General features: G+C 33.0%; 1 protein-coding gene across 1 annotated transcript; it reads left to right on the top strand.

The window, feature by feature from the left end:
* The first annotated feature begins 13175 nt into the window (after positions 1-13175).
* Positions 13176-14177, top strand: LOC134260401 (nuclear apoptosis-inducing factor 1-like). The gene is made up of 2 exons (XM_062742960.1): positions 13176-13348; positions 14009-14177. Exons 1-2 carry the CDS (start codon positions 13176-13178, stop codon positions 14175-14177), a joined length of 342 nt encoding a protein of 113 aa, XP_062598944.1.
* Positions 14178-15544: the final 1367 nt, after the last annotated feature.

A 15544-nucleotide genomic window follows, 5' to 3' on the forward strand; every position in this document is an offset into this window, starting at 1 on the left:
CATGTAACATTCCGATAAAAACTTACAAAACGAAATTTACACGATTCTAAACGCACGATCTCGCACGATTAAAAACGCACACGATTGAGTCTGATACACAAACGATCTTTCAGGGTGACTGGAAAAACCCGAAACCCCCCGATTTTTGGAGAATACCCATACAGGAGGGGTGAAACCCAAATAAAGTGGTAGAAACCCCATAAAATTGAACGTAATGGGGTACAATAAGGCCTAAGGTAGTGTTTAATTGAATGATTTTGACATCCGTAAATTTCTATAGCCAATTTTACCTCAGAATCGACGGAAATCGGCCGCCATTACGAGTTTACCGTACACCACGCCCGATCTAAATTCGAAGCGAGCTGTTTGTCAATAAAATTGTATAGATAATATTGAAATAATTCATAATAATTTCCACAATTATATTTGTTTTACAATGATTATAGTAAAATATGAATTATGTAATAAGTATTTAACAAAAAATGTAAGGACGTTAGCCATTAAGAAAATATGAATTTGTCCCAATGTTACCAGCTCTAGCCACGTGGAGGCCTCCTTTTTGTAGAGCCATAATTTGAAAAAAAATTCATTTTGGATATTTAAGAGAAAATCTGAATTTATAGCTATGAAAATATCCAAAAGCTTCAAAGCAACATTAACCAAAAAAAATAGTAAAGATAATTCATTACTTATTTGTTACAAAGAGAACAAAAAAAAAATAAATAAAATTCAAAATATGAAAATACTGAATTTATTTCTGAGATTTAAGACAAATTCTGAATGTAGGGATATAAAAATTTGAAATTCAAAGGTTCAAAGCAACAATAATAATTAAAAATAAAAATAATAATTACTTATATGTTAAAAATTAAATACAACAAAAAATAAATCAAAGTCAAAAGATGAAAAATATACTGAAACCTGAAATAAATAGTAAATTAAAATATTTAACATATCAATTTTAAAAATATAGATATTTTATTTCAAAGTAACTTTTTTATGTTCTTTTCTTAGCAAAAAAAATTATTTTACATCAGTTGTTTACATTTTGAATTAATTGTCTTTAAATCACAACAAATATGAAATAAAAGGAAAAAAAAGAAGAAGAAAAAAATCATACAACAAAATAAAAGAACTGAAGTTTTGATGGAATTTTAACTATGAAAAATGTCTGTCTGAACTGGTTGAAAGATGAAATTATTTGATCATCTTCAAGCACATGTATTTTATGTAATTTTACACTTCATTGCAAGCTGAATCTGTCGACTAAAAATTTCCATCGCCTCTCTGTTCAAACTTATCCCATTGACATGCCAAATGTTTTTATTCGAATTCATTAAACCCCTACATCTCCAAAATATCACATTCTTTCCTCCGGAGTGTGTTATTTATATCAAAAACGGTAGAATTGTACTTTCCTGGATCCATAGTACCACAAATCATTTGCCTAAACAGACTTCCAATAAATATTTTTTGAACCGAATCATTTCTTAACAGTTTTTCAATAATGTTTTGGATTCCTACCACTATTTCTGACACAGAAGATGAATTTATATCTTTTTCTCCCACTTGTAGAAACACTTTTGTTGGACAAAATTCAACTGCTCTTCCAAAAGATTGACTATAAATAAAGCTTTTTGTTGTAGTATCTTTGTCACTGAAAAATTTAACACAATAATCATTTGGCAACTTAAAATTCACAGAACCATTTGCTACACTGTTCCCTAATTCTGACACATGATTTTGACCAATTACCGCAATTCGTTCTGAATAAGTAATAGATTGGACAGGTGACTGAGGAGATGTAGGGGTTTCTACAGAGGAAGCTGTTGTAGGACCTGTTGGGAGATTAATTAATGGAGCTGTTGAAGGACTCAGGATGGGTACAGGATGGCTTGTAGCTGGTGTATGTCACCGCCACATGCTATAAACAAGTCAGAGTTACAAAAGACAAAACAAAAGAACCCCCAATCTTTCTTGGACCTTTATTCATTCACGGTTAGGTTAGGACTAAGAGTAAATTTTTTTTTAATTTTCTATAGTAGGGTTAGTATCAGGCAGTATTCCTCCCCCGCCAGATGGGTGCTGACCAGTAAATACTGTTTGGTGTTGTGTTAGGCTAGAACTTAGAATAGGGTTAGTATCAGGCAGTATTCCTCCCCCGCCAGACGGGTGCAGACCAGTGAATACTGTTTGGTGTTGTGTTAGGTTAGGCTAGGTTAGGTTAGGAATGTTATTGTTTTTTTAAATGTTGCTAATTAAATTATAAATTCCTTTCTCTAAATTTTTCATTATGTTATTTTATTTTATGTATATAACTTTCATTTGGCTGTAATATTTTTTATATGAACAAAAGAGTGACTAAGATTAATGATCCAGTATCTTTAAGTTTTTTAAAAATCTTTTGAATTTTTTTTTTTTATTTTTTAGCTTTCGGTCATCTTTTGGTCCTTTGGTTTTAATATTTTCGTTTCAAAATTCAAATCACGGCTCTACACTTAAGGAGGCCTCCACGTGGCTAGAGCTGGGAACATAAGGAAACTATGAATATTTTCAGTTATTACTAATTTAAAAGGTCTTTATTATTAATTTGTCATATATTATCAAAATTATCAAAATTCATATTTTCCTTATGTGTGTGCTAACATCCTAAAAATGAAATTCTGTAAAGCATAACTGTACAATTGAGAATAGTAAAGGTTCAATGTATATACACATGCCATGACAGAGGGGGGTTGGTCAGACTAGCTGGGAACCCAGGTGTTTAAACAAAAGGTGTTTATTATCAAGTTGACCAAGTGTCAAAAGCTGTGTATATAGTGTACGTATATACACACACAGGGGTGCCTGTCTATCCCAGTACAAAACAACAGAGCTAGCTGAGGTGTGAATAATATTCTCACAATAATTTAATGTTACAATGCCAACTGTACAAGGATTCACATATGCAACATGCACATTTTATTTTTTTCAGACTTTTTTTATTTCATAGACATGGATTCTAATAATTTCATTGTAATTTCATTGTAATGGATACATGAATATAATTATGAATGAATACTGAATTTAAAAATTAATTATTAAACATTTAAAAACAAACACCTTAATTAAAAATTAAATAAATAAACAAATTCATTCATTAATTTATTTAATTTAATTTAATTTAATTACATGTTATAAATGATTGGAATTGAGAAAAATTACTTTATCCCTTGATTAATGGACTAGTTAAATTCATAAAAAAAAAAAACAAAAAAAACATTCAATTATAAATTTCACTGTAATGTCTTTCATTATAATAATTACATTAACAGATTCATTCATTAATTGATTAAATTCAATTACATATTATAAATGATTGGATGGACTAGTTAAATTTTTAAAAAATCAATTTAACATTGCACTGTTATGTCTTTCAACATGATAAATATTTCATACTTATATATAATACATACTTATATTCTTATATATAAGAATATATTCTTAAGGTTTCCTTACAAATAATTTTTTTAAAATTATATTCATACATAATATAATATTCATATTGATCAAGATAGTAATTGTTTCCACGGATTACTCAAAACGACTTCAGCGATCGCGAATTTAGATCGGGCGTGGTGTGCAGTATATCAAGACAAGAAGAAAACCCGTCGATTCTGAGGTAAAATTGGCTATAAAAATTTACGGATGTCAATATCATTCAATTAAACATCACCTTAGGCCTTATAGTACCCCATTACATTCAATTTTATGGGGTTTTCACCACTTTATTGGGGTTTCACCACTCCTGTATGGGTATTCTCCAAAAATCGGGGGGTTTCGGGTTTTTCCAGTTACCGGATCTTTCACGTTACACGAACGATCGCTCAGGATACACGAACGATTCTACACGATTGGTTTTTCAACAATAACGTTCCAGCCACTGTAGGTAATGTCATTACATTGAATAAAGCTAAACCCCATATTCCACAGATAAAAGGTCTCCATGCAATTATTTCAAAGATCGTGAAAAAGGAGGGCTGTCATGGCGGCTTCCATATACATTCGAGGTCGTTTTTCCGCTAGTCGGAAAGGCCCGAGAAGTTGCGATTGAGGAAGCACGGTCGAAATGTACTCAGTCGATCATGTATCGGTCAGCATATGGACTTGTTTGGTTAATCTTGTTATAGTGGTTCATTCACATTGCTAGATTTTTTTTGAATTGAAAATTGTATTTGTTGTTGATTGTGAATCTTGAACAAATAATGCGTCTTTGAAAGAAAAAAAATATATATCACGGATATTCTTTTTATAGTATCTAATCTAAATGTCTCCGCCCAGTAACATGCAACAGAAAAACCGTAGTCTGTTAGAGGGGAAAAGTTCCGGCATTTTTTAGCACGATGTGTGTTAAAAACTGGCTTGTATTTTTTGATATGTTTAATAATTCATTATGAATGCACGATGATTTTATTATAAATACTTCGTTATACACATTGAAATGAAACAAAATACCCATTACGACTATCTATCAAGTAAATCAATGGTGTAAAAAGTGACCACGCTACTATACTTAAGTGGAATTCTCCTTAATCCATCAACTCTGGTGTTGTTAAGTTTACATGGATATGATATTAACTATAAATTGTTTTAGGTATGAGTTAAAACCAGCTTCAGTGATCTTGTAAAATTACACAGGAAAAACATAAATATAATACTTTATCCGACTGAACGATTGCAGATTTTCTTACCGATTACCATCGTACCGACCGAGAACCGATTATCCGATTAATATTGCAGTCCATAATATATATGTATTTATTATATAGCTAATAAATAGTCTCTTATAAAATACTACCATAAATCTAAAGAATTTTGACGTTCAATATCTTGACGTTTTATTAAACGCTAACTTTGTATTACGAATATGAGTATTCCCGAAACATTCCGAATACGAGCGTTCAATATCGAACGCCCCGTTGTAAACAAAAAAGTCGTCTGGTCAAATTTTCAGAGCTAAATTAAGGAAAGGAAGTGGCATCTAGGTAAGATGTGTTTATTTTTCACACAAAAATGAAATTATTTATTAAAATATAGTACGTATTAGACACATTAAAACCTAAAAAAGCAAACCATATCGCTTGGTAGGGTCATCGGAATGAAGCGATATTGAACAGGATAGACGTTAATTTGAACACCGATTCTAAAAAATCATCAATTTGAGGTTTTTCCTAGTTGGAATAATTATAATAAATTATGTCGAAATGTTTTAGCTATATAATAAAGGAGTTATTGAGCTTATATTGTTGAATATTGGCACTCGTTGGTTGTTCACATGCACTCCCAAGCTCGTGCATTTGAACAGCCAACTTGTGCCAATATTCACCAATATAAGTTCAATAACCCTATAAAATTTTATTTAAAGACACTATTTATGGACTCTGCTTTGTTCTTGAAAGACTGTTATATTGTACCTCCATCAAAGTCCCCTTTGTTTCTGTCTTACAGTACCATGGGTATGCGCACATGCAAGATAACATCATTATCCACTCTCTTGCCACTCACTATTGTATTTTTTCCAATTTTAGGATTAAAAATTTTGCTCATTGGTTCCTGTGGATCTGGAAAAAGTTCAACCCTCAACTCAATTGCAGGAAGTGAACTGGCGGTAGCTGCACCATCTCTTTCTACAAAACCTGTTACAAAAACTGCTAAGTTTTATACATGTGAAGAATATTACCTTATTGACACCCCATCTTTGTCGGAAAAAACACTGAATATGGTAAAGGAAGACAAAAACTGTGACAATATTGATATGGTTATTTTTGTGTTCCCGGTAGGTAGATTAGGGACTGAGGAAATCCAGGCTATTCGCATATTTCTAAGAGATTGGAAAAAATTTCATTCAAAAAGCATATTGGCCCTAGTAAGGAAAAATGATGATTTTAATGTAAAAAAGCTTCAGCAAGATCAACTGATCAATTCTATTTTTGATGCAGTTGACGGAAGGTATGTTGAAATTGATAACAAAAAGAAAACATCCGAAGAATTTTCAAAAAGTATCTATGAGATACGGAAAAATGCTGCATTACTTTCAAAAACAAGATTAAGGGAAACAACGTTTATGCAGTATCTATTGGATTATTTCAGGTGTTACTTTGAAAACTTTTACAGACATTATTTTAATCAATAGCTGCCTTCAAGGGTTTCTAAACGACTGGGAACACAGAAAAACTTGAAGGATTTGGTGAATTTGAAAAACGTTTTGTAATGTACTCTTCTTTAAGGAACAGGAATAAATGACATAATTACTATTTCAACAGTGAATGTTTTAGTGTTTCATGGACCGTCCAAGCAGGCGCGTATCCAGGAATTAAAGTTGGAGGGGGCGCTTAAAGTAGGCAAGGGGTCTGGGGGCCGCCTTGTGGCCCCCAGTGGGTTCAGGGGAAAGCTCTGGTGGGGGCCCAGGGAGTGAAGCCCACGGAAGCTCCTGGGTTCTTGAGATTTTGTAGGGTAAAAATAAGGTGTACCAAGTAGACATATTTACATTTTCTAGTCAGAACTGTAATTTACATTAATTTTGACAATTTCAGGCGGGGGGATAGGGCGCCGGGTGTGCCCCCCTTAAATCCGCCACTGCCAAGTATCCACAAATAAATATAATTATAATAGTTCTTTGGCTGAGATTCCTCTGCATTCGAGGTCTGCTTGAATGTGATCTGCTGGGATATATCTCCATTCATCTTCTGCAGTTATATTGTTGATCTTATTTCTACTCCGTTCCAGATGAATCTTCCAGTGATTTTTAAAATGCTTTTGCCAATGTTAAACAACTTGACTATCACACAATAATGTAATAGACTTTATGTTGATGGTTGATTTGAGATTGCAGGATGTCCTCCTATAACAGCTGAAATGAGTTCAATCTTATTGGAAAAAAATCTATATCAATTGCCAGGTATATTTCTGTTGTTGCACCTTAACCTTCGTTCCACAAATCTACATAACATGCTTACTGACCCTTAAAAAGGTTTCACATAAGTCGGAGGTGTAGTAATCAAATATCACGCGTTGACAAAATTTCCTAGAAAGAAGAGCAATAATTACTAGTTTTAACTGTAACGGGGGACTATTACAGATGTTCTCCAAACGCTCCTCAACTCCCTTTTTGTGCCATTTTCCTGTACGAGTTTTCACAAAATGTACTCAGTATTGAAGGGTTGCATAAAAGAATTATTAAAGCTACAATGACATCACCTATATGTCATTTAACGTATTACGCACGCACGTGCATGCACATGCAAGATGATCATGGCATGTCGTCCAAACCTTTAACATATTTTTTATCGTGAGAATCAATAAAAAATCATAAAAATATAATTGTTACCGTTTTTCAAATACAGGGTTCTCCATCATTTGAAATTTTACTGTGTTGCAGAGTTTACGCAAAGCACTAAAATTTTGCAGCATTTTCGCGATCAAATTCGCAACTGAATCACTATTTATTTTAATTACTAAAGAATACATCATACACTTCTTTTAAAATTTACTAATTCGTTACACAAATAATATGGTCGTGCATATTGATAAAAATTAAAAAAAAACACGTTCTGAAAAACAGAGGAAATTCTGGTAGATACAGTCGAACTATCTACCATTTTTAAAATAAATTTGCCATGATTTTTGTCAGTTTTCTTGATCGAATAAAATTATTATCGAATTACAAAATAAAACTTCAGAATAGTTGAATACTTTTATGAGCTCCTTGAAAAATTAAAATAATTTTATCTATTAACATCAATTAAATAATTTCGGTACGATTGTTACAGTTATGTTAGTACCAACGCAATTCTAGAGCCTCGGATCTATAGAAAATACATATTGTTTAAAAAATAGTACAATGTAATTTTAATGAAACTGCCAATTATTGTTACATAGAAGTGTACAGTCCGGTGAGGGTCTAAGAGATAATTGATTACGCAAGGTGAAGCCCTAATTAAGTGCTCTACCTGTTATAATTGAAGACGGTAGGATTGTTTGATTAAAGTTTCAATTACATAGAATTTGTGTGTTTTGATTTTCTGATCATCACAGATCTTACTGTGTCGGCAAAATTTTTACTGAGTTGCACGCATAAAATCTGAATCATTACTGTGTCGGAGAAAAGTTTACTGTGTTGGGAACAGCTCATGGAGAACCCTGAAATACATGTATATTGGTCATTTTACGTATTATGCGGGCGCACGCATGCATGTCCTTGCATTCAAATTTTAAAATAGCATAATGTAGGAATCCATCATGCCTATTCATATGCTTAATTTCATCCTGTTGAGAACGAAGACAGTTATATGTATTTAAAGTTTCAGCCAATTAGATAGCAGCATACATGGATGCCCATGCTTTTATGATAGTTTTAATATATCATTGTATAGATCTTCGTAATGTATTACTATGTTAAAAATTTCAAAGGACTATGACAGAAAAGAAGAAAGATATTGAGACTTTAATTTCAGCCAGAGAGCGAATTGCACGTGCATGTGCATGAGATTTTGTAAATTTTTCCATGTCATTTTGTCTATACTAAGTATATATCCTTAGGTTATGGGTTTCAGAACATTTCATCGAAAAGTAGAAAAGTTACGGCTATATCCATTATATTAATCATTTCACGTGTTGCAGGTGCGCGCAAAATGACCTTCGTTCCGCAAATCTACATAACATGCCTACTGGCCTTAAAAATGTTTCACCTGAGTAGGATGTGCAGTTTACAGGATCACTCGCGGAAAACATTTCCCCAGGAAGAAGTAAAATAATAATAGCTAGAAAGTCTGCTAATGCAAGCAATAGCGTATGTCGACCCGAACTGGACAATACTTTCATTTTTTTTATCAGTTATACAATACCCATTAGCTAAGCTTGGACAGGTATCAACTCGTATCAGTCCTTTCTATATAGGCATATTTATGCCATCCACATAATTTTTGTCAACATAGCATATCTCGTCAAGTCAATATAACTATCTCGTCAAGTCATGATTACTTTCTGGTTTGTCGACAAACACCGACTTTATATCTTGTCAAGTCAAGATAAGCTATCACGTTTTGTTGCAATAGCTATCTTGACATGACAAAATATATTTTAATCGCAATACAAGATAAATTATCTCGTTTTGTCAAGATAGCTATCGCAAAAATACGATAGCTAATCTTGACTGTACAAGATAAAAGTCAGTGAATGACAACAAACCAGAAAGTTATCATGACTTGACGCTATAGTTATCTTGACTTGACGTGATATATTATGTTGACAAAAAGTTATGTGGATGGCATAAATATGCCACCATACCTTTCAGTACTTTGATTTAAAAATCAGAGCAAAGTGCTCGTGCACACACGCACACACGTGAATCCATATGCAATACGATCATACATTTTTGTAGGAATCCATTATGTCTATCTATTTTACAAATGTCATCCTGTTTGGTTGAAAACCAAAGGAGTTATAGCCATTTAAAATTTTAGCCAATCAGATTGCAGCACACATGCATGCAAGTGTTTCCATGATGATTGTTATATATCATATTGTAGGATATCCTACAATATATGACTATATTTAGATTTCAAAGTATTTCGTCAAAAAACAAAAAAGATATTAAAAATTTTGTTTCAGCCAATTAGAGCAAAACGAACGTGCATGCACTTCAGCTTGTGCTAATTTGACAGTGTCATATTATCTACACTATTAATATATCCTTATGCAATATCCTTATATAATGAGTTTCAAAGCATTCAATCAAAAATTTACAAGTTATAGCTATATTAGGTATATGTCATTTTACGTGTTGCACGCGCCTGCAAGCTCATGCGTATGCGCAGAAATGGCCTACGTTCCATACATCTACACAACATGCCTATTAACCCTAACAAGGTTGTAGCTCAATTGGATGGACAGTTTTCTGGAACTAAAAATCTTGGACAACCATTAACTCGTAGCAGTCCTTTCAGTACTTGGATTTGAAAGTGAATTGAAGAAATTTCACTTTTCCCCTGTTTCCATGTTTCTAACTATTGACGATCTCCAATTTTTAAATCCAATGAGCACAATTACAAATACTAATCATTATATCAACAAAATTTCATGAAGAATGTCAAAGGAACCAGAAAGAACACTCGCAGGCAAAATTCGTCGCTTTTCGTAGGTTTCCGTGGCAACGGTAGCCATTTTGAAACTTAATGACCACACGACAAAACTACAACCAGTGATCCCCCTTTGAGAAAAATTATAGGAACACTGTCCCAACCATCTCCGACAAGGACCCGCAATATGTCGTCTCCGACTTCGTTCGGGACGACATACTATAAAAATCAATAGAATCACTAGAAGGTTTTCCTTGCAGACGAAATATCTTAATAATAAGAAACAAAAAAAACAATATATTCCCTTAATTCGTTTGGGGAACATAATTTAAGGTCTTATTTTGTCTGCATTTATTTTCATCAAATTATGTTAAAAGAGGAAATTTGCTCTATTTTGCTATTCAGTGCGTTATATTGCGAAATGAAAACCAAGGTCGTCCCCGATACTTTCATTAAATGCGCACGTATCGTCTTTGTTGGGTCAATTTTTTAAATATTTTTTTTTATTTATTGATTTGTTTATTTATTTCGCAGGACAGTTAAGACAACAAATGGAAGTATCGGCGATTTTTTTTTTTTTTTTAAAATATACATACTTTATTAAATGATGGGCAACTCTTTTTAGGATTTTCACTTATATCAAAAAATGTAATGTGGTTTAAATTTACATGTTGGGGAAATCTAGATTTTTTTTTAGACTTGTCACTTGATGTCGATGTCACACGATTTAAGCAATTATTCTTGCAGTTTATAGGACATCTATAAATTCTAATATTGCAAGGGCATAGCCAAGTTAAAAATCTTAGTTTAATTTATAATCCTTTTCAAAACTACATGTAGTTTGTGAAGAGTGCAGCGATTCTATATAGATTCCCTTTTTTAATTGCTAAAATTTAATTTGTTGGACAACAGGTTGAATATTTTGCTGGTCAACTTCATTAGATGATAGCTTTGATTAATTCATTTGCTTAATTTCACGAGGTAAGCAGCACTTTTCAAACATCTTAATGCTTCTTGACTTTATGTGTAAAACTTGATAGGATATAGTGAAAGTATGTCCTTGCAATAAATCGATTTATTAGGGCCCTTCCATTACTTTTTCATGAATCTGCATACAAACACACGACAATATCACTTGTCTGGAGAATGTACGGACAGTTTATAAATTAAATACTAAAATAGATAGTTTTCGATAAAGCGAAAGTTACCTCCCGTTGGTCGCCATATTGGAGATCGACTCTGTGATTTTCCCTCTATGTCTTTCTAAGTATAAGAGGTTGTAGCAGAAATATTTGGTGGAAAATCTTTAATAAAAAATAATTTTAACAAATAAAGGAGGTTCCCAAAAATTTATATACTTCAGAAAATAATGATTTCAAACTCAAAATAGCAAATATAATGTTTTTAAATTGGTTGAACAATGAAGGAATATGAGCGTTTGGACCTCCAGTATGGCGGCCAACGGGAAATAACTCTCGCTAAATTCTGGCCTATTGAAAACTATCTATACTAAAATAGACATCGCATCCAAGTTAGTGGACTTTTATTCTATTGGAATTAATATTTTATTTGAGAACAAAATACATTTTTCATTCGACAAAATGTGACATGATCAGCCTCTCACTGTGTAAAAACTGCTTCATTTTTGCGAGATGACGTCACATTGACAATTGCATTGAGATCGATGTATCATTTATATACTGTGTGTTGTATGAGATTTAACAAACGACAAATCTGCATGCTATAGTAAGATTTATGTAGTATAAAGCTATCCAGCTATCTGAAATAGCAAATATTTTCATTTTGTTGTATTTGAAGACCTTATATAATGTGTGACGTCATAGGAAACGTGTCCCTAAATATTAGGCCCCGCTTCCTTACTTTAACCTTAACTGTGCTGCGTTATTATTCGTTTATTTATTAGCACCTACCATTAGAATACAAAAGAATGGTTTCATTGCAAGGAGAAGTTAACTGACATTCCGAATAAATCCTTCATCTTACGCTCATCCTCCGTTTACATTGCGCCCGAGTTTGCACTTTGTTCGTGTTCTGTGTTCGGTCACCGGTAACCCTTCACAAATTCGAACGGTTCACCAATTTTCATTCAGCGTCCACACATCGTTCATTCAACGTTTGCTTTGTGTTCGTTCAGAGTTCGCTTACCATTGGGTCATCGTTCGCTCGCCGTTTAAGTGGGAAAGTAGAACGTCTCAGTGACTGTTCGTCTTTATTTTGTTAATGTATACTCTCAAAACTGGTACATTATTGGGAGATTATTTGGAGATGGAAGATCCATCAGCCTCTACATCTGTACATTTGTTAACTTGTGGGTACAAAAAAACTTATAAGGCTTGTCTATATAAGTGAAAATGGTCAAAGCAAACCCTGCATTAATTTGGAGTGCCTCAACCACAAAGAAGTCCTTTTGACGTTATGTTAATCTGTAGCTCTTAAAGAGAGGGGTAATAAAAATATTATTAAATAAAAAGTAATAAACATACGCTCTTGAAATTTAAAACATAGAAATTTTAGAATACCTCCAATATTTTTATTATGTTTTCTTGTGAATCAATTGTTTACGTCAAATTTTGTAGTACGTACTCTATAAAAATAGTAAAATTTGCTATTTTTTTTTTATTTTGAGATGCACCCTCTGTTAACAAGGCGGTAAAATTTTGTGATTCTTACATATATTGTATAATATAGTATTACATATAAAATATTATAGTTTGAATCAAATGTCTATTGTAGCATTTGTATAATTTGCTTAAAAGTGCAAAAATTTGGCATTTTTCTATATAGTCCTATAGTAAATGTACCTGTATTTTGAGGCGGTCCTTCAAAATATCTGGGGCCCGTTTTACAAAAAGTCGTAAATCGTAAGTCGTAAGTCCTAAATTTTCCGATCTTACGACAAATCGTAGGACCGTTTTACGAAACGCGTCGTAATCGCATGTCGTAACTCCTAAGTCGTAGCTTTCCTCGCAAGTCGTAAAGGAACTCTCTAGCGCTTAAAGGTAAGAAAACTAACTTGGATACCGCGCGAACCAAGACGCGATGACGCGCAGACGATTTATTTCCGAAATGTCCAGGAAAGAAAATTGGAGACAGGAGGAGATCAACGCCCTCGTTGACTGTGTCACAGATAGAATTGACACCATAAAGGGAAAATTTTCTCCCTTTTTAACGATTGAGAAAAAAGCCCAAGCATGGGAGGAAGTCTTGGAGAGGTACGTCATGTATATGTCAATATTTAGAAATTGATGTTGAAGAGAAAAATGTACCATATCATCCTATAAAAATAAAAAGAAATTTGTGTTTTTCCCTAAAAAATGTTTTTTAAATGACCTATCCCCTTGTATTTTTTTCCCATAAAACCCTTCATGAATATTTAGTTTTTTTTAGGGGGGGGGGGGGGGGGTAAAGAAAAAATATTTATAAAATTGCATTAAACATCATCATACTGACATATGATTATTTTCTCGAGATAATATGACATTAAATTTAATTCACTCTGTTAAGGCTGCAATGATATGGTTTTTAAAGATAAGCCGTCGTTTTCTACTATAGCCATCCGTAATTATTTTGTAAGTTATAATTTTAGGATAAATATATCGACCAATAGAATCGGGGAATCTCCCTTCACACAAAATGGTGGTTTGGCGTTTGCGTCAAGTTAAGATCGCGCTTTAATAGAAGTATTGCAAAACTGAATGTGGACTGAAATCCATGCATTTTTTTGGCATTTATGACGACCCCAAGGATTAAGATCTTGTATCACCTATAAGCTTATCACTGCATGAATCATCGGATCATGCAAATTGAGGTAAGTCAAGTGTTGTACACATAGCCAGGCCAGGTCTGGTACAATCTTCTTTCTTATGTTTCAGTGTAAATGCCTGCAGTGTTACAAAGAGAGATGTTAAAAGTATCAAGAAAAAGTGGATAGACATCCAGAGCAAAACAAAAAAAAGAGAGGCAGAGAGGAGAAGAGACCAGAAGAAAACTGGGGGAGGTCCACCACCAGCAAACCTGAAGCCATGTGAAGATAAGGTATAAAATGTAATTCTTTTATAAAAATTTACCAATGCTTATTGAGATATAACAAAAAAAAATGTTGTTAATTGAATTATTAAACTGTTTAACTTTAAATAATTTAATTTCACTTGTATCAAGCAATTTCATGGCTGAATCATTCAGAGGAACATATATTTTGTATAACATAACTCGTCTACGTCACAATGAGTTACGTCAAAAACGTATTACTCCGCTTGACGTTACTATTAAAATAATGCTCAATTTGAAGCTTTGTTCTGGAGGAAATATTGTTTCATTGTCTACACTGAAATTAAATTTTAAGGAATGAAGCTTATTTCAACTTTTGTTATCCGATATAACATAACCCCACCCCTCAGGTCCCAGGAGGGCAGGGACCGTGAAGCAGTTTATAAAGCATAAACTGCCCCAAGTTATGTTATATCAGATAACATAAGTTGAAATAAGTTTCATTCCTTAAATGAAATTTAGAAAATAAATAGTTCCTCACTTTAGTTAATTTGCTACATCAGAGACCTAAATTATAATAATGTTAGCATATAGGTCCATGGCTTCATAATACATCAGTGAATTGATTAAGTGTACAATTTTTACATATTCTGTTCTAGATATTACCTGTAAATATTGTTTGAATTAATGAATGTGTACATGATAGATACCTTATAAGTGATATTTTGTCATCGCTCATTAACTTTATTGTAGATCATTTCTATCCTGGATGATAGCATGGTGGTTGGGATAGAAGGTGGTTTTGACACCAGTGAATGTGGAAGTTCAAGTAAATGTATTGAATTCCCAGGAGCTTCATCTCATGGTATACTGCAGTTTCATGACTTTTTGTTGTTGACAAGTGTGAAATAATATGAACAAAACAAATGCATTAATACACATTTAAACTTGGTAAATCTAAAATTTACATATAGGATCTCCCATGATTTGTAGTTGGCTATGATTTTTATCTAATGAGTTGTGTGTTTTTATCCCCTTGGACTATTTTCAACCTGATTCAGACATATCTCTGCAGAGGAAACTATGACACCACTGCACAAACATTGCAATAAAAGTGACGTCACAATGCCTTTAGAATGTAGGAATATGTGCACAAGGATTTATTAGGACATTGACCCGATAAAGCTTTGGTTTATGATGTTACCTTTATTAGTCAATGCAAGGGGTAGTTGCATGATGAAATTCTATGCACTGTCTTTGAAATGCAAATATTTCTGTGAAAATGTTTAATTTTATTTCAGCAGAAGCTCCCAGAACTCAGGAAAAGTATAAACCTGCCCAGCAGAGTATGTGTACTCTCCCCTCCTCATCTGCTGATGGTAAGTTCTTTATTGTGATCTAAATTTTGTTTGGTAGTATAG

The sequence above is a fragment of the Saccostrea cucullata genome, unplaced genomic scaffold (assembly GCF_032062105.1).
Source record: "Saccostrea cucullata isolate Sc308-1 unplaced genomic scaffold, CSIRO_AGI_Scuc_v1 ctg449, whole genome shotgun sequence".
NCBI classification, from domain to species: Eukaryota; Metazoa; Mollusca; class Bivalvia; order Ostreida; family Ostreidae; genus Saccostrea; species Saccostrea cuccullata.

What these genes read in the sequence shown, in the direction of transcription:
- LOC134260401 (XM_062742960.1), top strand. Translation starts at nt 13,176, where the DNA reads ATGACGCGCAGACGATTTATTTCCGAAATGTCCAGGAAAGAAAATTGG. An exon ending in TGGGAGGAAGTCTTGGAGAG is followed by an intron (nt 13,349 to 14,008) that starts GTACGTCATGTA and finishes CTTATGTTTCAG; the next exon opens with TGTAAATGCCTGCAGTGTTA.